Genomic DNA, 22,586 nt, shown 5'->3' with positions numbered 1-22,586 from the left:
ATTTTCACAAAATCCGGCCAATTTGTGTGCTTTGCGGACGACATGGACTTCATCGCCAGAGCATTTGGAACGGTGGCAGAGCTGTACACCCGCCTGAAATGCGAAGCAGCCAAGGTCGGACAGATGGTGAATGCCTCGAAAACAAAGCACATGCTGGTAGGCGGATCCGAATTCGACCAGATCCGTCTGAGTAGTAATGTTACGATGGCTGGGGAGTCCTTCGAGGTGGTAGAAGAACTCGTCTACCTCGGATCCTTACTGACGGCTGACAACAACGTGAGTCGTGAAATTCGGAGACGCATCATCAGCGGAAGTCGGGCCTACTGCGGGCTCCAGAAGAAACTGCGGTCGAAAAAGATGCACCAAATGCACCATGTACAAAACGCTAATAGGACCGGTGGTCCTCTACGGGCACGAGACATGGACCATGCTCGAGGAGGACCTGCAAGCACTCGGAGTTTTCGAGCGACGCGAGCTAAGAACGATCTTCGGCGGTGTGTGGCGGACAGTCTTGCGAATAATCGCGACCATCACGAGACAATCACTTGAACCGCTTTCTGGAGTCACCCTTCCCAAGGTGATACGAACCAGCTAGCATGACACGCCTGGAATGACAAATCAGAAACCGCAGAGACAGGGTGACACAAGCTTGGTGTTTATCAGCTTTTTTGTGACTTGTACGCTGATGCTTCGCGACACTGGTGGCGGAGAAGGACGAACCACGAGCTCTCTGCACTTTACGACGAATCCAGCATCCAGAAGGTGGCCAAAGTCGGAAGGATACGGTGGCAGGGCATGAAGCAAGAATGTCGGATAGCAACCATGCAAAGTTGCTGTTCGCTACTGATCCGATTGGCACAAAAAGGTGTGGAGTGCAGAGAGCACGATGGGCGAACCTAGTGGAGCGTGACCTAGCGAGCATTGGGCGCGACCGAGGATGGAGAGCGGCAGCCACAAACCGAGTATTGTGGCGTATTATTGTGCATGTCTTGTCTTAAATGTGATGTTGTGGAAATAAATGTCTGTGCATATGTTTTTAAATAATTAAATGATTTTCCTTTTTATTAAGTCTTCATTAGGTGAGATTCGTAACAAATATGGGAAACAATAGTTAACAACGGATGATGTCATGGTTTGATAATTTAAATACGATTTGTCATGGTTGCATCCAAGTGGGAGTTATTCCTGCACTCGAATCAAGTTCCCTTCGCTGCAATCTCTGCTGCAATAATGGCACGCATTTCGGTACGCGCGTAGAATACGAACGACAGCGGAACTCGGTTTAAATAGTAGAAAAATTGACTATATCACAAGTAGTGTACACAACATTATCCAATAACAGTCAGTTGAGGGCGTCAGGGTGAGAGGACCCTCCTTGGTGGCAGACACCTTTTAGTTCTCTTCCTGTTCCTCCAGCTGGCCGTAGTGGTGCTGGTGGTGTTCGTACTCCTGGTGGTGACCGTAGTCCTGGGCGGCAACGTGCTCCGAACCGGCATGGCCCAGATCGTGTCCGTAGCCTCCGTGCAGTTTGCTGTCGAACTCGCTGTGGTTCTCCAGGGTTAGACCGTGACCGTGGTTGTGCTCGGTTTCCGGGTGGACGATCTGCAAAATGAAGGGACGAAGGTTAGGTTAGAGGTGTATGCAGTTTTTTGAGGCAAACAGTTTTTAGAAAAAAGGTAGTAAACATATAACATCAAGGGCTAAGTTATAAGTACATATACAGGGTCACATATTTGACAAGGAAAGAACTCATGAAACTTCATCTGTTTGACACTAATAAAAATTCGATCGACTCAAACAAACATTGGTTTGACTCGATCGGCTTGAGCATTGTTTTTTAGACAAATATTTGACCCTGTGTTCTAAGATCTTAACGCGCAGGTATTTAGCAATACCATGCTGAGTAGTATGGGACAAATATCAAATTCTCGCTCCAGTCGACTTTTTTGATTCCATTTAGGTCCCATATGATCTGTACAAAATTTCAGCGCAATTGGTGAAACTATAATTTAGCGCAAGCGGTTCAAAGTTTGCATAGGATTTACTATGGGAAAAGTTACACTTTCAGATAAAAAATCCCAGAGGTCGCCCCTTGTCTCCTTAATTCAAATCGATCAACGTTTCATGTAGAAAAATCATTTATGAAACTTTCCTTCGAAGACCGCAAAACGATTGGAAGCTTGTGGAAAAAGTTATTGATTTATTACCGATTAGTGATCTAACGAACGGCTTTTTGTTTTGTTTTATCAGCAGCACTGCTGCTACCGTTGTTGCATGGGGTGGCGGGAGGCATCACCACCCCCAGAAACAGCAGCAGCCAAGGCAGCAGCTACAGTGCTGCTAATAAAACAAAACAAAAAGTCGTTCGTTAGATCACTAATCGGTAATAAATCAATAACTTTTTCCACAAGCTTCCAATCGTTTTGCGGTCTTCGAAGGAAAGTTTCATAAATGATTTTTCTACATGAAACGTTGATCGATTTGAATTAAGGAGGCAAAGGGTGACCTCTGGGATTTTTTGTTTGAAAGTGTAACTTTTCCCATAGTAAATCCTATGCAAACTTTGAACCGCTTGCGCTAAATTATAGTTTCACCAAATGCGCTGAAATTTTGTACAGATCATATGGGACCTAAATGGCATCTAAAAAGTCGACTGGAGCGAGGATTTATTTTTTCCATACAAGCGTGTCACATACTAATGCTGAGTGTAAGGGATTCAACTTCCGGTTGGTTTAGGTCCTAAACTTTAGGATCCTTTTAAGTTTTTTAACTTTCATTGGAAAATACAACCAAAGAATAAGGTTCAGGCAGGTCCCAGTTGATACGCAACAAAAGAGAGAAAAGAAGAAGAATTCTCGTTTTTTTTTTTTCAAATTAAAGGTCAAATTCTAAAAAAAAAAATGGGTTTTCAAAAGTATTGTGAGATTTTTTAAATTAAAGCGCTGTTTGCAGATCAGAAGGAATTTCTCAGCCTATCTTGATGCATCCGACCTGATGTTTTGCAGAATTCGCAAGTTTTGCATGGTAATTTTAGAAATCTCCATGGAAGAGTTTTTTCATGAATAACTTGTAGATTCTGGTTTCCAGAATAAATCATGATAATCCCTTGACAGATTTCTTACAAAACTGAGGATACTTAGGAGTAATTTTTATAGAATTTAAAGTGAAGTCCGAATATATTTCCGTATAGCTAAATGCAAAAGAATGCCTTTAGATTTTTTTTTATAAATCAATTCTAGAGAAATTGATACACATTTGTAGCTCCAGGTAGTTCCTAATGGAACTTATGATAATTTTCCTGATATTGATAGAATTTTCAGCATTCACAAAAGTATTTTATGTGGAATGCTTTAGACGAAATTTGAGAAATACTTGTTAACAGCATTTTCGTAGGAATTATAATGCCAGTCGTGAGAATTTTTTAGAAAAAAAAAAACACTTAAGATAAAGTCTTACACACAAGAAATACTGCTGATGTTTCGAGAGAAGATGCTGAAAAAAGTATATTGTGGAAGACTTTCGGACAAAAAATGCTGGAAAATGTTTAGTGACTGAGGTTGATTGGAAGTTCCTGATAAATAAAATACTAGGAATAACGTGGAAGCATTCATAATGAAATCTCTGATTTTCGTTCTACAGTAATCCAACATATTTTTTGTAGAACATGGATATGGGTTACGTTTAAATATACTCATTAAGCCTTGAGACGAACCAGCCAAGGGCTGAAAGTCTCTTTAATAAAGACAAATCAATCAATTAAGCCTTCGTCAAGAATATCAACAGGTGTTTTATATTCTGGGATGTTCTAGGTGTTCCAAGCTGTCCTACAGTGAAGTCCTTCAAATCTACAAAAATAATATTATGTATTTTCGCCACATATAAAAGCATTGCATAACCTACTGGGATCCGTAAAGCTTTTGACATCTTTTATAGACACTACATGGATATGCCAGGTCAGCCAAACTAGCTTGGAGTTCAGGACTTCAAGTCTACACTCGTAAAATTAGCCATATCCGCTATACTGAGTAACGTTGCATATTTACCCGTGAGTACTGAACTAATCTGAAGTTTACTTTTTATTATAAACCTTTGGGACAGTCAGGTTCGTTCAAACTGTTCTTTAATGAAGTGATTCAAATGAACAAGGAAAACTTTATGTGTTTTCGCCATAAATAATAGTATTGCATAATCTGCTTGGATCCGCGAAGCTCTTGAAATCTCATATGTCATTTAAAGACACTACAGGGATATTCCAGGTCAACCATTTTACCTTGGAGTTCAGCACTTCAGGTCTACACTCGTAGCAACAGCCATATCTGCTACACTGTCTAACGTTGCATATATAGTAGGCCGTCCCTTATTTTACAAGGCTCAAGGCTAAGTGGTCCCTCAAGGGGTCTAAAGTTGTCAAAAATTGTATTGGAACAAAAAAAAACATGATTTTTTTTCGACAGTAAAATACGCTATTTTACTAAAACCTAAAAAATTAGGACCCAAAAGGTTCAAAAATGTGCTTAGAACTGCGATATCTCAATTCGTTTTTAAGTTATTGAGTAAATTAGGATAGGTTTCATTTGGGATTTAAAAACATCGTCAAAATGCTGATTGTTCAATTGTTAGAAACGAGTAGAGATATCGCAACTCTAAGCACATTTTTGGCCCATATGAGTCCTAAAATCATCAGTTTTAGTAGAAAAAAAAAATCATGTTTATTTGGTCCCATACAATTTTTGACAACTTTTGACAGGCCCCTTGAGGGGTGAAGCGATCATTTTCAAACAACGAACTAATAACATTTTCATTTTTTGCTAAATAAGGGACGGCCTAATATATATCCGTGGTTGCTGGACCTGCTTTTTTATTATAAACATTTAAGACAAAATACATGAACTTACATGAACTTTCAGCGGAACATCATCGAAAAAATGTGCACAAATGATGTACAGAACTTAGTAAATGAGCAAAATACGGAGGGCGTAAGTCAGAAAACCGTGTAAGCAGCCATCAGCAAACACAGTGGGATTGACACGTTTGAGCATATGCAAAAATTGGCTCAAAAATAAAGATTCTTCTTATCCTCGTTTGGATGAACTTTTGATGAAGATATTTGAGCACAAGAAAAAACCATCTAACTAACACAGAGCGGCATATGACCAAACAGATACCATTTCGAGTTCTAATAATCATCGTAGCAAAGGACGTTTTGATATTCGACCCTATAGTAAGCAGAAACAGCCAAAACAAAGCCCGAAACAAGAACCGTCCGTCGATCAGGCCCAGGCAACTGAAGACTAGGTGCGTTCATACTTCCTGGGGCAGTCTTTACTATATTTTATTATGAACCTTTTGGACATTGAGAGTCGTCCAAACTATTCTGAAGTTTAGCTCTTGATATAACAGTAGTTATTATCACAATGAATTTTTAGCTGTGTTCTGTAATCCCCCTGGCATATCATGAGTCATTTCAAGATTGTGTTGAGATATTCCAGATCAACAACACTACTCCGGAGACTATTGCTTCAGGGATATACTTGTAATAATAGCTTTGCCACCACGTTTAGTAGTAATACTTAACCTACTGTACCTACCAAAGTCGAACAATAAGCGTTGCTATATATTTTTGGGATATTATGGACTTACTGGACATGATAGATTACAACTCGTAACTTCATATAATGAAAGAAATTACCGTGACACCCGTAGATTTTAAGATCTAAACTCAAGAACAGTTTGGATGACCTAGGATATCCCGACTGATCTGATGTAATCTATTAACCTTTCAGAAGACTTACTGGACATGATAGATCGTAGCTTTGTATAATGAAAAAAGTCACCGTTACACCCGCAGACTTTAGAGTCTAAACTCAGAAATAGTTTGGATGACCTTGGACCTACCGTCTATTGAACTTTCAGAAGACTTACTGATCATAATAGAATTCTAATCGTAGCTTTGTATAATAAAAGAAGTTACCGTTACACCCGCAGACTTTAGGTTTGAAAATCAAGAACAGTTTGGATGACCTAGGATATCCCGTTGATCTGATGTTGTCTATTAATCTTTCAGAAGCCTTACTGGATATGATAGATTACAAATCGTAGCTTTGTATAATGAAAGAAGTTACCGTTACACTCGTAGACTTAAGGATCTAAACTCAAGAATAGTTTGGACGACCTAGGTTATTCAGAAAAAATATTCTGCATAATATTCTATTTTTTATGCTATTGACCAGCAAAACTACAGAAAAACCTAGAAAAACTCCATAATAACGCTTGAAAAAAAAAATCCAGCTTCAAAGGGTTAAGCCGAGCTGAAGAAAACGATCCTTAGTTAATAATTGGGATTGTACCTTTATTACTTCAAGTTCTCAATGAATAATCGCTGGTGGTCTCCCAATAGATAAAAATGATCGAGAAACTTTAGGAGAAATCTCTGGGGGTATCCTAGAAGCAATCATTGGTGATATTGTAGAAAAAATGTTAATGAAGCATCTCCAGGAAAAATCACTGGAAGATCTCCAGAAACAATTTCTGTAGTAGCTCTAGAAAATCACTGGGAAAATCCAGGAAGGATTCCAGAAGGAATTCTGCCACATGTATCAACGTCTAAAGGAACTCCATCAGGAATCCCTGCAAGAACTTAAAGAGGGATTCCTGGAGGACATGTAGTTGGTTTTTTTTTCGAGAATCTATAGTAGGAACTCCAGAAGAAATCCTTGGAAGAACTTCAAATGGATTTTTGGAAGAACTGCTGAAGGAATGGTGTTCTTCGAAAGATTCGTGTTGATGTTCTTCGAAGGATTCAGGATACGGTCAAAACATCTAACTTTTTCACTGGTCGTACAATACAGCCCATTGAGCTTATGAAAATGACTCATTCGATGACCTTCCAGAACCAAAGACAAGTGGCAAGGTTGGGACAGTCATAATTTACATGAAACATTATCTCCTGACCATTAGATAGGGTTTCCCCTGTGTATTTTCGGCAGTTTTGTTCTCTTTGTCAATGGGGATTTTGTGAGAGCTGTTGAATTCAGAATTGAGCTCAAATCCTTTTCAACCAAGTTGAATTATACGATCAAGTTTCAGGATTTTGGCCGACGCGGAGAACAATTTTCCCGATATGTAATACCCAACGTCACCTTATATTCACTTTTGACTAATTTGGGTAATCATTCGTCTTTCGCTGTTTTTGCTTCTTCAGAGAATAGTGTTACACTCGATTTTAGAAGGTGTAACACTGATTCAGAACTTTCAACGTTCAGGAGTTTTGGGACATTCAATAACCGGTCGTTCGATTCGAAATCTTCCTCCGCGTCTTGACAGCTTTCAAAAATCTGGACCAGCCAGTTCTGTCACTATACCGAACATTTCGCTAAAGCTTCTAGTCAGTCCAATTCCCACAATTACACAACCACTTCCTCACAGTCCCCCCACGAACCCACCTTCAGGTTGTGCTTGATTCCGGACACCTCAACCGGGTGCTTCAGGAACTGCTGGTCCTCCTTCTTGACGTACACCGGGACGGCGTGGAAGTGATGGATCTTGAAGCTCTGATGCGAGGTGGCATGCTTGTGCTCGATGTTGTGATGGTGCTCGGTTTCGGCCACCTCATCGTCATCCTGCCGGTGGTGGATGTACCCGGCAAAGCACACCGCAAACAGCGTCACAAAGATCTGCGAACAACAACGGATGGTAATTCACGTCAATAATCTACATGGCACTTCGTAACAACATCACGCTCGAGTCCTTCGTCATACACAATCATTCAGAATTTCACATTCCTCCAAACGGATCCCATTCTAAAACACTCACAATTGCTCGGAACATGTCGTTTGGTTGCGTAGCTTCTTTTCGAACTTCTCACTAAGATAACACTAAGGAACACCTTCAGCTTCTGCGTATTGCTGTTCAATTCTCTTCACACCGATCGGTTGATGACGGTACTATGATTGAAAAGTGGCCAATGTTTAGTGCTCTTATACCAGTGGCCCCCTCCGCGGAAACCGACCGATACCTACCACATCGGAGAAGGCAGCAACGCGCCAAGCCGTTGTGCGCGCAAACTTTTTTCCGATTTGGCGGGCGGGCAGCATCGCGGGCCGCCCCAACATACCTTTGAAGGTATGGACGACGGTGTGGCGTGGAACAGGCATGGCATGGTGGCGTCAACGGTAGCAAAGCGACCCCCAAACGGCTCCGCGTCATGATGGGAGGAAAGTTGAGAGAGAGGCTTTCGCGAGACTTCTATGCTGCTATAGAGTGCACGCTTCTGTCGGGTTTTAAGCGTGAATCGCTCTCTTCGAGGGAGAAGTGTGATTGGTACATTATAATTTATGGTTCCTGCAATTGGCTTCTTTAGTGGTGTTGAGATAATTCCATATTCTGAATCTGCATGCCAAACTGAGCCAAAATCCAAATTTTCATCAATTTTGGTGCCCGGGAACCTATTTAAAATTGAATTTGAAATTTGTATGGGAGCGACGAGGGGTGATTCGACAAATCGCCCCCTTACAAATTTCAAATTGATTTTTAAATAGGTTCCCGGGCACCAAAATTGATGGAAATTTGGATTTCGGCTCAGTTTTGCGTGCAGATTCAGAATATGGAATTATCTCAACACCACTAAAGAAGCCAATTACTGCAAAAGTGACAAAATTCCTTGAAATGCCTATGAAAGATTACCTAGAACAACAGTAATTCTGAAATTATATGATTTTTGGCGAGCTTTCAAGGAAATGTTTTAAAAGTAATCCGATTTTTCATAAAACTTCTTTGCAGTTTATAGATAAAATGTGACTTGTTTCAATGTTCCAAGTTTCCAATCGTAGTCCTTTTTTCGTCGCGTGGGTCTCTGCCGATTGTATTAAGTCGTATTTTCTCCTATGCCATTCGTACTGGGGATTCGGGCGATCGTGCCAGTTCTGTTCAGGGGTCGTCTTTGTATTAGGTAAACGAAAAAGCGTGACGGAGGGGGGAGGGGATCTAAAAATTCTGAAAAAATGATGGATGTCATATTTCAAGGGCCCCCAACTAATACTGGGACGACCACGCTGACTGGGCTACCACCTTAGATTTCTTTCTCAGCGATTGGATGCCAGAACAGATACTGTTTGATCCACAGCTTCTTGGTGACCAGCATGGGGTACGGATTTGTGAGGACCAGAGCTATGTTGGACGCTCCTCACCATTTTGCAGGCCTTTGTTAAACAGTTCACTTCTTCTATATTTTGAGGTCCCACTTTTACTTGATTGAACCTCTCTCTCTCTCTTCTTGGCGTAACGTCCTCATTGGGACATAGCCTGCTTCTCAGCTTAGTGTTCTATGAGCACTTCCACAGTTATTAACTGAGAGCTTCCTCTGCCAATGACCATTTTGCATGCGTATATCGTGTGGCAGGCACGAAGATACTCTATGCCCAAGGAAGTCAAGGAAATTTCCTTTACGAAAAGATCCTGGACCGACCGGGAATCGAACCCGTCACCCTCAGCATGGTCATGCTGAATACCCGTGCGTTTACCGCCTCGGCTATATGATTGAACCTCATGTATGTCGATTTTATTAGCTTAATACTTACGTATTTTTGCATACATGCCGCCATACTCTTTAAAAATACACATAATACGATCAAACGCACCATCATTTCGAATTAGGATGTTGTTGAAATCGTCGGCAGAAATAACTTTACCTTTAAAAATCTAGGATACTGTACCATTTGGGCTGGTGTACCTATTTTGGGCACTTGCCACTATAACTAAGTCAATTTCAAACCGATTGATTTGATTTTTTGTACTGAGTTAGATACTGTACGTGCCTAACTCTATACAAAATTTCAAATCAATCGGTTTGAAATTGACTTAGTTATAGCAGCAAGTGCCCAAAATAGGTACACCTGCCCAAATGGTACAAGACCATATCATAAACTAAAACCCATGTTATGTTATCTGAAATTCTTCCTTTCAACGGTTCAATGTATAAGGTAAACAGAATCATATCGTCGGTCATTCTATAGAAAATCTATATAGTGGTTCTCCGAATATCGTGATACTTGCTGGATCTGTAATTAGAAAATAATTAGGTACGTATTTTTTTTATTCCGTCTCTAGGATGATCAATCTTATGATACTTACTTGATACATGATACTTGATGGGCTACAACTCGTAGCGGTGAGTCTACGCTGAATGAAGCATTCGCCTCCACCGGTCTCGGTCCAGGGCCAATCGCTTCCAATCACCCTGAACGTTTAGAGCCCTTAGGTCCTCATCAACAGCAAAAAGCCACCGTGTGCGCGGCCTACCACGAAGCCGACGGCCCCTTCCTAGTTCTCTGCTGAATATGGTTTTAGATTGTCGTTCCTCCGGCATACGAGCTACGTGTCCAACCCACCGCAGCCTGCCGTATTTTATTCGCTTCACTATATCTATCTCTTTATATACTTTGTACAATTCGTGGTTCATGCGACGCCACCAGATGCCGTCCTCCAGTTTACCGCCGAAAATTGTTCGCAGCAGTTTACGTTCGAAGACTCCAAAGGTTCTTCGATCAGCTTCTCTTAACGTCCACGATTCATGGCCGTATAAATCGACCTGAAGAATCAGAGTCATGTACAACGCAAGTTTTATCTTCGTTTTCAGCCTACGGGACTTCAGCTGGTTTCGCAGACCGAAAAAGGCTCGATTCGCAGCTGCAATCCGTCGTTTCACCACGCGGGTAACTTCATTATCGCCCGTTACTAGAGTACCAAGATAAACAAATTCGTCCACAACATCAAACTTTTCACTACCTGCACCACTTCGTCCCCACTACCTAGGCCGGACCGGCGTTGGCCACCAGCAATCATGTACTTGGTCTTTGTGGTGTTCTTCGTTAGTCCAATCCTCGCAGTCTCCCTTTTAAAAGGTAGGAACGCCTCTTCCACGGCCCGACGGTCGATCCCGATGTCGATATCATCCGTGAAGCCCAGGATGCAACCTCGTGACAATGGTTCCGCTTGTTTGCACACCAATTTCTTCCAGCGCTATGTTGAACAGTAAGTTCGAAAGAACATCGTCCTGCTTCAACTCGTCTAAGATTACGAACGATGACGAAATTTCATCCGCAACCCGTACACTTGATTTCGAACCTTCACGCGTTGCACGAATCAGTCTACTCAGCTTCGCCGGAGAACCATGTTCGATCATAACCTGCCATAACTTGTTTCTCTTCACTGAATCGTACGCCGCCTTGAAATCAATAAACAGATGGTGGGTCTGCAAGTTGTACTCCCGAAATTTATCGAGAATCTGTCTGACGCTTCTTGGGCCGCGTCTCATGACCTCTCCGCTACGGTCCCAGCAAACTACATGGTGTTATGCTGCATCGTCGCAACTTGCCTGCAAAGAAAAGGCTGTTCGTTTTGGTGAACCGTTTCTCTTTGCTCGCATCAGCGGCACTCCGCTCTTCGACCTGGAGATCGTACTACTTCTTAACCAGAGCCAACGATTTGCGGAGCTTCAGCAGGCCATGTTTCAGGTCATTGCTGATGTTATTCCGCTAGCCGATCAGCTCGTTCAGCTGTTCGGCAACTACCGCCAGCTTCAGTAGTCCGCTAGTGTTGCGGTTCAGCGCCCGTGTGAGGTTCGCGGCCATCTGTACTTCCTCAGCCGGCTCTGCACAGCCTCGTGCTCCACTTGCTTCACTCGTTGAACTTCCTGTCGTCTGCTCGCTGGTGGGTACACCAGTCCCTCGTAGGGGCAATCTTGCCAAACCTCCACGCGCGAACGGATTTGTAACCGTTGGTTCCAATTTGTGGCTTGTTGGCTCCTCCACAAGCATTCCCATGTCGTTCCGTAACCCACCAGTAAGCCCCTATCTCCAACTCCCATCCAAAAGAAACGTAGACAACCTTACTGGTGGCCGTAAACCCGTTGTCTATTGAAAAGATCCACACTAAAAAGCTAATCAAATTATCACTCGTTTTATGCTTTCCCACCAAACTAGATACACCTTGGTGGAGCTAAGTTTCCAACCCATTACTAAAACGGAGTTGACCTAATTTCCATTCCTAGTATGGAAGGGGTGCCAACTGTCAAGAAGGGCGAAGTGTCAAACTTCGGCTTTTCGATGCAACCTTGTTGGTTGGACCGATTATTGGGTAGACTAAATTCTGTTCGAACGATCACGCTCTCTCTCGCTGTGACTTCCAAAGTGAACTCAGTAACAAATTTTGAAAACGACGTATAATCAATGGTGTAGCATTGATTATACGTCGTTTTCAAAATTTGTTACAGAACTGATATAAATTTCAATATTCCTGCATGCGGTGTATATAGTTCGAAAAGAAAAGTGCTTGTTTAGCCAGAAGAGTTAGTGGGTCTAATTACTCAGACCTAGTGAACTAAAGAAGAAGTTAAGCCAAAAACGAATCACCATTGTTCGGTGCATTCAATTGCATGAGAAAAGGTAATTGTTAGAAAACTCTAAATAGGACAAAAGTGGTAGTATGCAATCACAGCACGAGAGCGATGCAGGGTACTAATTGCACTGGATTAGGTCCGTGAGTGCTTGCGGACCTTTTCTTTTTTCCCTTTCCCAATTCGGGTATCATCCCCGGAGTGGATTGTTTTGTCCCCAGTGCACTCTCAGACCGGACAAACTCCAAGAAAGCTGGACAAAACCCTCGGAACCGCGTGAATCTCGCCCACGAGAAGGAAAGCGACTAGTCGCGTCGTTGTCATCCGCCATCTTGGATCCCGGCCACGCGGTCACGCGAGGAAGGCCACCCGCTTCTTCCGGATTTGTCGTCAAGTTGAGGAACAGCCGGGCGCCTTGGTGGACCTTAGTCTTGCCTGGGACATCGAGCCAATCATCAGCTCCTTCACTCCAACCCACGGGGACGACAACCTATTTTTTCACTATGGAGTTTGACAGGTTGGATTGTGCCTCCTTACGTGGAGCATAAATTTATGCTCCAGCCAAAATATTCACCAACACAGTCGTGAAATTTGTTTGTTTACCTTTTTACTAGGGATATCGGTGCAAAACGCTTACATCACAATAGATCTCATAAAAGTTTTGATCATGAAAAAGCGGCATTAATTGATATTTTTCAATTTCAGAGTATCGATGTTTTGGTAATGTTCCTACAGAGAGTGGGAATCGCTTGTGAAAAGACGCACAATACCTCTTTCGCAAACTTTGTTCGCAAAAGTGCGCTTTTCTTTATTTTCTTCCGCTGCTGTATTGAGTGAATGTTGGTATTAGTGAGCACTGGTTGCGCATGATAAGCGGGAACAAAATCAGATAATCGTAGCATCCCCGTGCTCCAACCTCACTGGTGGGCCTTAGCCATTCCAGTTGACAAGCTCGTACCTTCCGTATCGGTCCGGAACCGGTACACACCACTCTTCGACCAGCCTTTTTTGATCCCGATACATCTGAGGAGCTTACGTCCGGGCGGAGACCTGTGAGATATCCCGTCAGCCCACTGCCGGCGTACCACGAGCATCAGGAGTTCGGCCATCGATCAAGGTCCGGCGAGTCACCCGGTCGGACCATTGCCGACGTACTAACGTTCATCCAACGTTCTACCATCGGTCAAGGTCCGGTGAACAACGCTGTTGGTCCACGGCCGATATACCACGGAATTCCGGAACAACCAGAGTGCCACCCTGTCGGCCGACTACCGAAACTCGAGCCCCCCGGCCCATGCTCGATCCCGTCAACGAGACATTGCGGAACGTCAGCGAAGTCATCGGTAAAGGGCAAGTACCCATACCCAAGTAACAATTTCATTGCTGATTGGTTTTGTTTGATTTTTATTAGGGATTTATTACAGCAATAATTAAAACTCGCAGTTTTATGACTGCTTTTATTAAAACCATTGATAAAATGTTTTATAGTATACTTGAAGATATCCATAAAGACAGATTTTAAGAGTAAACAAAACTTTCCGATTTGTAAACCTTCTGGCAATCATTATTACCACAATAAAACTGTTAAAACTCTCAACAGATGGCGATCCGTTCGATTAGTAACGACATCTGTTGGTGGAAAAGCAGAACTACGACATTTTTAGGTTTATTGCGGTCATCATAAAAGTAAACTTGCTTTCGTTTTATTTTCGCTGATTATGGTTGTCGCCATATTGAAGGATTAGCTAACGTGAATGGAAAATAGTTAATTTTGGTCAAATTAGCAATGAATTGATAATTTGCCACCATTTCCATAACATGCTCACATAAATATACTCTTTCTGCTGAGTTTTCTTGTGATTCGAGATAGTTTTACTAAATAAACAAATTGATTCATTTCATTCCAAGATGATAATATTCACTATTTTTGAAGCGCATTAATTTTATGATTCTGCAACCCCAACAATATTCACGGTAAAATTAAATGCGCATAAGCCTACCAACACAATAACAACTAAAATATTACTTTGAAATGACCGCTTCTACTTACGAATGATGTATCGTCCTGAACTTTGCGTGCCATCGAAGAAGCTTCTCTGCATCTTGAGCTGTCATAGTTTTTGTTGAAAAAAAAACAATAACAATCGAGAATGGGGAATTTTTCTACTAGGTTTTAAAACGGTTTTATTGCTACTCTTAATGCGGTTTGCAAAACCTCTCCGAGAGTGGTCCACTTTGGTCGTTCATAAATGACGTAGCTTTTTGGGGGGAGGGGGTGTTTGTGATTTTGTGACGAAGTGTGACGATATGGGGGTAGGGGTTTATGATATGCTACGTAGCTTTCTACTAAGCCTGTTGATTTAAAAAGTATTTCATAAATAATGAAAATTTTACTTGCATTAAGTATCATTATCCAGTAAATCAAAGTAAAAATAAATTGCAAGATTTTTTTTTCCATTCACGTTAATGTAAATAACAAATAATGGACATGAATGCTAGCTTCCTTTCATAAGGCATGCAACTATCCTACGCAACAACTGTATCTGAGAAAATGGTATTGGAATCCTGCGTAAAGAATGATGTGTTGTGTATACAGAAAAAAATCAATAGTTTGCTGCTTGCTATAGGGCACTGCACACCGCAAAGGTTGCAAAGGACAAAAAATCTAAGTTCTGGCATTATGTCATTATTCGAGGAGTTCCTTATATAGTTTCTACAGGACTTCCTCGAAGAATTCCTCCAATAATTTCTTAAGGAGCTCCTCTAGCAACTTTGTAAAGAATTTCTCATAGCGTTCTTTATAGGTTTTCCCAACAGAAAAAGGACAACATTTCCACAGGAATTCCCACTGGGAATTACAGAGAAAAACAAACTTATGAAAACATTCCTAAAGAATTTGGAGGAATCTCAGAAGGAATCCTTGAAGGAACTTCCAGAAAATTTTCAGAAGCAACTCCTGAAAGAATCTCAGAAGGAGCTATTTGTAGAGTTTTAGAAGGAACTCCTGGTTCAATTTCTGCAGAAAGAATTTTTCGATGGAATCCCGGAAGTAATTTCTGAAGGAATCTCGAAAATATATTTTGTGGAATCCCGGAAGATATCCAGATAGAACTCCTGGTGAAATCTAAGAAAGAAATCCTGGAGGTATTCCCGAAGGAACTATGGGAGGAATGCCACAAAAGTTCAGCCACAGAGAAAGTTCAGGTTATTGGACACAGTGGCTTAATTTCCCCAACAGGGGAGGAGGAAAAAAATGGGAGGAATCTGTAAAGGGATTCCTCGCGGAATTCTAAGAGATCCTGGAGGAATACTGGAAGGAGTGAATGGAGGGATACTGGAAAAGCAATCTGAAAAAAAAAACTCCTGGAGGAATCCTAGAAGCAAATCCTGGAGGGGTTTTGAAGAATGCCGGAGGGGTTTCTTGCAGAGGTCTTGGAATGAAAATCTGAGAGAATTCCTGAAGGAAACCAAGAAGGAACTCCTGGAGGAATCCCGAAAGGAACTTCGTTAGGAAACCCAGAAAACCCAGTTCTGATGGAATCTCAAAAGAAATTCCGGTTAAAATCCCTGATCAGATGTCCGAAGGAACTGCTGGTGGAGAGGAGAAGAAAACTTTGAAAGAACTCCTGAAGGAAACCTTTAATAAACTTCAATAAAAACCTTTAAAAACTCCCGGGGAAATCTCAGAAGGAACTTTTGGTGGAATGTAAGAAAAAACTCCGGAAGGAATTCTTGGAGGGATCTCTGGAGGAAATGCTGGAGGAATTAATAGGCGAGGAATTCTCAAAAATGGGAATCCCAAAGGAAGCTCCTTGAGGTATTAAAGAATAAACTGCAAAAAGAATTTTAGAAGAAACTCCTGCAGGATCCCTCAAATGTCATGGTACATTTAATGCAAACGAAACCAATTTGATATTTCTAATAGATTACAGTTTACAGATTGCAATATAGATTACCTATATTGGGAGCTTCAACTCCCTGTTCTTCGGCACTAGGTAGGTTTTCGAATTAATAAATTAAAATAACAAGTGCAAAGCTAGCCAAAATGTAAATTAGAACCCAAATCAAAAGAAACAAAAACAACCAAAATGTTAATCAAATTGTAATCAAAGTTGTAATACTCAAAGTAGGATCTCTTGCAATGTAAAACTAATTGTAACACACAAAAAAAGAAATGAAATAAAATGGATTTAATGCAAATGCTGTTCTTCGGCATCAAGCAGAACGATGGGTGCACAGTGGGCAAAATCGACCCAAAAAACGGATCTTTTAACGCCGCTGGTTTCGGTACGTGAAGTTGACCGTTTCTGACGTAAAAAAATACGAGAAATCGATTGGTGCTAAATTCATTCACCGCACGACACGGGAAGTGGTCCATTTTGCCCCATTTTGCCCTTTTTTCATACAAGAAGAGATTCAAAATGTACTTTCAAACAACAAGCACAACTGTAGATCGTTGAAAATAGCTGCAGGTATAATTAGAGATTCATAACAATCATAAAAATACAATAAAGATCCTTTTAAATGCTTATTTTGCCCCATATGCCCCCACAACTGCTGGAAATTCACACTTTTACCTAATTATGAATGGATTTTTAATGTTACTGATTTGAAGTTGATTTTTTTGGTATAAACAAAAATCGCTAAATCTTTTATCACCAGAATCATCTTCGGGAGTTGTCCAATTTGCCCCATTTTGCCCTATTTTCATTGAAAAATGAGATTTAAAACCTATTTATAAGAAACAGATACTGCTAAGGAACGTTAAAATTAGTTTTTGGTGCAATTGGCAGCTAACAGTAATCATACTCGCATATGAAAGATATTTTCCCCATTTTACCCTACATGCCCCAAAAACTGCTGGATGATGAAATTTTTTGTATTGTTTTGTAACATCACTCTACATTAGAGTAATGCGGGGCAAAAATTCGCACCTAACAGACTTCACAAAATAACTATTAATCTAAAATAAAATATTATCGTTTTTCTTCGTTAAACGGGTCCTTATCATGTTGCCTTCAAAACGTAGTACTAGATTTTTTCGCATTCCTTTTGTAGTTTTAGTAATACAATTTTCAATAAAAGTACTCCAATGCGAACTTTTGCCCCATAGTGGGGGCAAAAGTTCGCATTATGCGGGGCAAGAGTTCGCACCTTGTACAGGGTAGATTATTGGTGTGATGTTCATTTATTTCATGTTAATTCATGTTCGTCTTTCCACTCTAGCCATGAAATCAATTTCTTTCTGTTCTTGGCATTACGGTCCAACTGGAATACGACCTGATGCCCAGCATTTGTATAGAGTGTGTTTTATGAAGACTTCCACAACTATTAACTAAGAGCTGCCCTTTCCAGCGATACTGAAGTTGTCAAAATACATTTTGGAGTAATCATAGAGAGACATGTTCCACAAAATACATGAAAAAAAAATCTAATATACAACAAAACTGTTGAACGGGACCGTAATCGAATCTTATCCCCGTCAGTATGGTGCTAAATTATAACTGTGAATTTACAAACTAAGTTATGAAAGATCCCGGTATAGTAGATGAACAAAATACCTTCAGAAACATACGAAAAGACACGACGAGGATGACAAAGAGAATGTTTTAAAAAGTTTTTAGCCATTCTTCATTTCTTGATTTAAATGGGCGAACATAATGTTTGCCTTACAATCAACATTTTTACAAAACTAAGTTCAAACCCTCTGCCGTAACGATTTCAGGGTGCATACTACACATATTATGCATATATAGTAGTTTCTATACGAAATCATCGTTGCTCCAAAGATTCTGTAATTATATTGCTGTACTAGATTCAGAAATCTAATGCGAACTTTTGCCCCACAGCTACTGCGAACTTTTGCCCCACTGTCGAGGTTTTAGCAATGTTCCTTTCTACAAGAAGCACTAGTAGTTTATTGTTTATTCGAGTGCACCTCACGAACTACTATGGGATAACGATTCTCCGACATCAAGAGGTTATGGGATTCTTTTTCTTCCTGTTACTACAAATTCTTATTCCACAAGGTCCAAAAATTCTATCAAAACACCTAGAAACACATGTTTTTGCATAACTCTGCCAAACCATAACGAAATTGTTCCAATTTTTATTGACAAGTAACTGACCTGATTATGTGTCGAACCCATACAAATTTGTTTGGGTTCTTAACTCGTGCTCAGAAAAAGACCCACTGCGAACTTTTGCCCCGTGCGAACTTTTGCCCCGCATTACTCTATGGTTGCAACATGAAGTCATTTTTGATACATACAAATACGGTTTATCGATTAGCTTTAGAATCACGGGAGGGTACAAACAGCTGTCCATTTTACCCCAATTCGCCCTGATTTTTTGTCGTCTCATGAATAAATTGATTTCTCGTGTTTGCTTATGTCCGAATTCATCGACTTCTGGTACTGAAACCAATGTAATCAAAAGGGCAGTAACTGTAATATATGACTTTTTTCCAATTCTTGCTTTTGGTGGGGAACTGAGGGCAAAATAAGCATTAATCTTAATCTTAATATGTGGCAAATATGATCAGAATTGATTAAATGTAGCATCTTTAATATATACATATTGGTACTTTAAGACGGCCTATTTAATCAGTTTTGTTTATATTTGGCACATTTTATAAAATACTTATTATACCCTAATTCCCCATGAGAAGCTAAAATTATAGAAAAAGTCGTATATATGACTGCATTTTCGTTTACGTTGATTTCAGCACCAATGAAAATGAGGGAAACTAATTTATTAATTTAATGAATTTATATATCAGCTTATAATTCATTACATAAAAGCGCAAGGCGAATGGGGGTAAAATGGACAGCTGTTTGTATCATTCCGAGAATGATTTTAGTATTAATCGATAAACCGCATTCATCAAAAATGATCTCATTTGTTTTGCAATCAGTGACATTGCAAAACCATACAAAATATGGTATTATCCAGCAGGTTTTGGGGCATGTAGGGTAAAATAGGGAAAAGATCTTTCATATACGCGCATAATTACTGTTAGCTGCCAATTGCACCTAAAACTAATGCTAACGTTCCTCAGCAGTATCTGTTTCTTATAAATACATTTTAAATCTCCTTCTATTAAAATGGGGCAAAATGGGGCAAATTGGACAACTCCCGAAGATGATTCTGGTGATAATAGATTTAGCGCTTTTTGTTTATGCCAAAAAAATCAACTTCAAATCAGTAACATTAAAAATCTATTCATAATTAGGTAAAAGTATGAATTTTCGGCCGTTGTTAGGGCATATGGGGCAAAATAGGCACTTGAAAGGATCTTTATTGTATTTTTATGATTGCCATGAACCACTAATTATATCTGCAGCTATTTTCAACGATCTACAGTTGTCCTTGTTGCTTGAAAGTACATTTTGATTCTATTATTGTATGAAAAAAGGGCAATATGGACCACTTCCCGTGCCGTGCGGTGAATGAATTTAGCACCAATCGATTTCTCGTATTTTTTTACGTCAGAAACGGTCAACTTCACGTACCGAAACCAGCGGCGTTAAAAGATCCGTTTTTTTGGGTCGATTTTGCCCACTGTGGGGTGGTTTATTGAGTCATTATCTTTGGTGATAATCTCCACTGGTTGCACCTATGGTCTTGATGTCGGCGATCTGAACCTGGCAGTCGACAATGTGTTCTTGCTTTTGTTGTTTTTACATAATATTCGGTAAACATACAAGTTAAAATTGAAATCCGAACTAAGTATAGATTTTTTTTTGCTTTTTGGCATAACAAAATTTTGAGAGGGGGGGGGTTGTTTAACAAGCTACGTCATTTGTAGGGGGGTATCCGAATTTGTGACGAAATGCTACGAGGGGGGAGGGGGGTATTAAAAATCGCTTAAAAAAAGCTACGTCATTTATGGACGCCCCCTTAGCCGGAAGATGCTCTTAAAGAGGTTATCAGGAGGTTTTGATGTATAAATCAGTTTTATTGCAAGTTTTATAAAATTGGTCATGAAGATCTCTTGTAGAGTCGAACAAAACTTAAAATGTTACTTGGGATATAATGTGTCGTCTCTCGGTGTGAAATTCTGTGCCCAAATGGGCAAATAAACCTTAGATCATGTAATGTAACTACTCTGTAGTCAGATTATTCCAAGTGCTCAATCCCTTGTTGTATATACACCTGCGTTGCCTTTGATTTTGCAAGCAATTTTGCTTTGGCTTGATACTCAGTCGGAAAGCTAGAATTCTTCTTTTGAATTTTGGTTCACCTTGGTTACTCGAACTGGTTGATTACCTGCAAAATACAGAAAACCGTTGATGTTTCCACCAAGGTAAGTGAGGGTGTAAGAAGTGTGTACGGCGGTGCTAATTTCAATTAACGACCTAGTGCTTGACAAAATTCCTGTCATGATTTCCTTTATGAGCAGTTAAGAGGCTACAGATTCAACGCCGCTCCCTCTGTTACTCCACACTCGAACGCGTTGTTACTGTTGATGGACTTCGAAGTCATGTCTGATGGGCCCCTCTTAGAAGCACTATCCCTCACTGCAAATGAAGTAGTCGCTCAGGATCCTGGTGGATATCTATGCAAGCAGGGAGGCCACCCAAGGGTTGCCACGATTTTATGGGACAGAAGACAGCGTCGACATTAGCCCATCCGTCGTTTCCAGTCAGTGTTACCCGACCTTACTAAGAGGATAGAATTCCGTCGCCATCAGCTCACTTGTGCATAGTTACCTAAGAGTGTTCCATCTCTGTTGCCAATTACCAAGTATGATCATCATAATCAGGAACTTACTGGCATCGTTTCTGATGTGCCCGAAGCACTCCTAGCTGGGCTGTAACACTTTGGAAGCGGTGCCATGTCGCTTGTACAGAGTTGCTTCCGGATGTGTGGAATTCCTAGGCTCCCACCTGAACTCCTGCAGCGCTATGATTCTGAGTCCGTTGACCCGTGGAAACATGAGGTCAGGTAGAAACTTGTGGTTTTGTGAGGACCACAGCTGTGTTGGACGCTCCTTCCAGGTTGTCGACTCACCAGGTTAGAGCTGCAAAGGAAAAAAGAAGCACACAATTAAGAAAAATAGGAGGAGATGAAAAAGACGAAGAAAAATAATAGTAGAAGAAGAAGAATAAGGAGAATAAATAAAATATTAACGAGAACATTACATATGAAGACGTTTGATGAAATAAAAAACGTGGAAATTCGTAATGCAATTTTTTCTCTTTTTATGTGAAATCCACTTGGCCATCATACCACCGACATCGCGTACTGAGGAACAAAACCACCGACTTTGCCGACGCAAAAGTTCCTCACATATGAACTCGCAGGGTGGTTCTCTCTCTCTAGTCTCATTGCATATTGTGCAGCACTTCTCTGCTGACAGTCAGCTGAGTCTTGAATCATGCTCGCATTTGGGATTGAGGTTTTGGGGAAGACCCCACACAATAATGCTGTGGGAATTTGTGGCTACTAACTAACTAACTAAAAGATGCGTGTCGGTATTGCTTTTGCTCACGCAAAGCCATGTGCAGACTTTGTTTCTGGGCGGTTTGCGTTTCTGAATAGGAATTCTCCGGATGGGTTCGACGTTTCCTTACCTTACGTTATCAGAGCGCACTAATTTGTTTTGAACTCAATTTTCAGCGGTTGCATCACTGATACAACAATTTGAGTTTCCCAGTGGCATTTCGTTCCCTGCGCGTTAATTAGGTGCCACAATTTATCAATGAACGCAACCGTTTGGAAATGTGTCGTTGAGCAGGAAGTCAATGAAAGTGAGCCAGCAAGCAGTGAGCGAATGCGTGGAACTGGTTGAAAACTAGAAAAATAGGAACAAATTTGTTGAACATTTACTTGGTACATATGCTTGGCTGACCGGGTCTATCGGCTCTGCACGGATAGTAAACTTACCAAAAGTACTTGAATATCTTAGTAAAATAAAGGAAAAACAATAAAATCTGCTCATTTGTTGCCAAATTATGATTGTTAAAAATAGTTTTACAAAAACTTTCTCACATGTTTGAAATAACAAGGGATTCTCGTTGGAATCACAGTACATCAAGTATCACCGAATTCTCTGCGTGCAGCACCCAAACAGCGTGTAAATGTAAACATGATCGTTTAACAAGTTCGATCAACGCTACGCTCCAAGTCACCTGTCCTGGCGTTCGAAGACACCCCGTGCTAGTGCAGTGCAGTGAGTCAGTCAGTCTGT

The 22,586-nt window shown here is 40.7% G+C and overlaps 1 protein-coding gene across 1 annotated transcript; it reads right to left on the bottom strand.

Moving 5' to 3' along the window:
• Positions 1-1,033: 1,033 nt before the first annotated feature.
• LOC115270410 (histidine-rich glycoprotein-like) lies at positions 1,034-7,966 on the bottom strand. Its single transcript, XM_029880080.2, has 3 exons — positions 7,813-7,966; positions 7,443-7,673; positions 1,034-1,602 (listed from the first exon to the last, which is right to left on the bottom strand). Exons 1-3 carry the CDS (start codon positions 7,825-7,827, stop codon positions 1,393-1,395), a joined length of 456 nt encoding a protein of 151 aa, XP_029735940.1. The 5' UTR covers positions 7,828-7,966; the 3' UTR covers positions 1,034-1,392.
• Between the last annotated feature and the right edge of the window lie 14,620 nt (positions 7,967-22,586).

The sequence above is a fragment of the Aedes albopictus genome, chromosome 3 (assembly GCF_035046485.1).
Source record: "Aedes albopictus strain Foshan chromosome 3, AalbF5, whole genome shotgun sequence".
Classification (NCBI taxonomy): Eukaryota; Metazoa; Arthropoda; class Insecta; order Diptera; family Culicidae; genus Aedes; species Aedes albopictus.
Note: the sequence above shows the minus strand (reverse complement) of the source record. Positions and strands in the feature narration are given on the sequence as shown.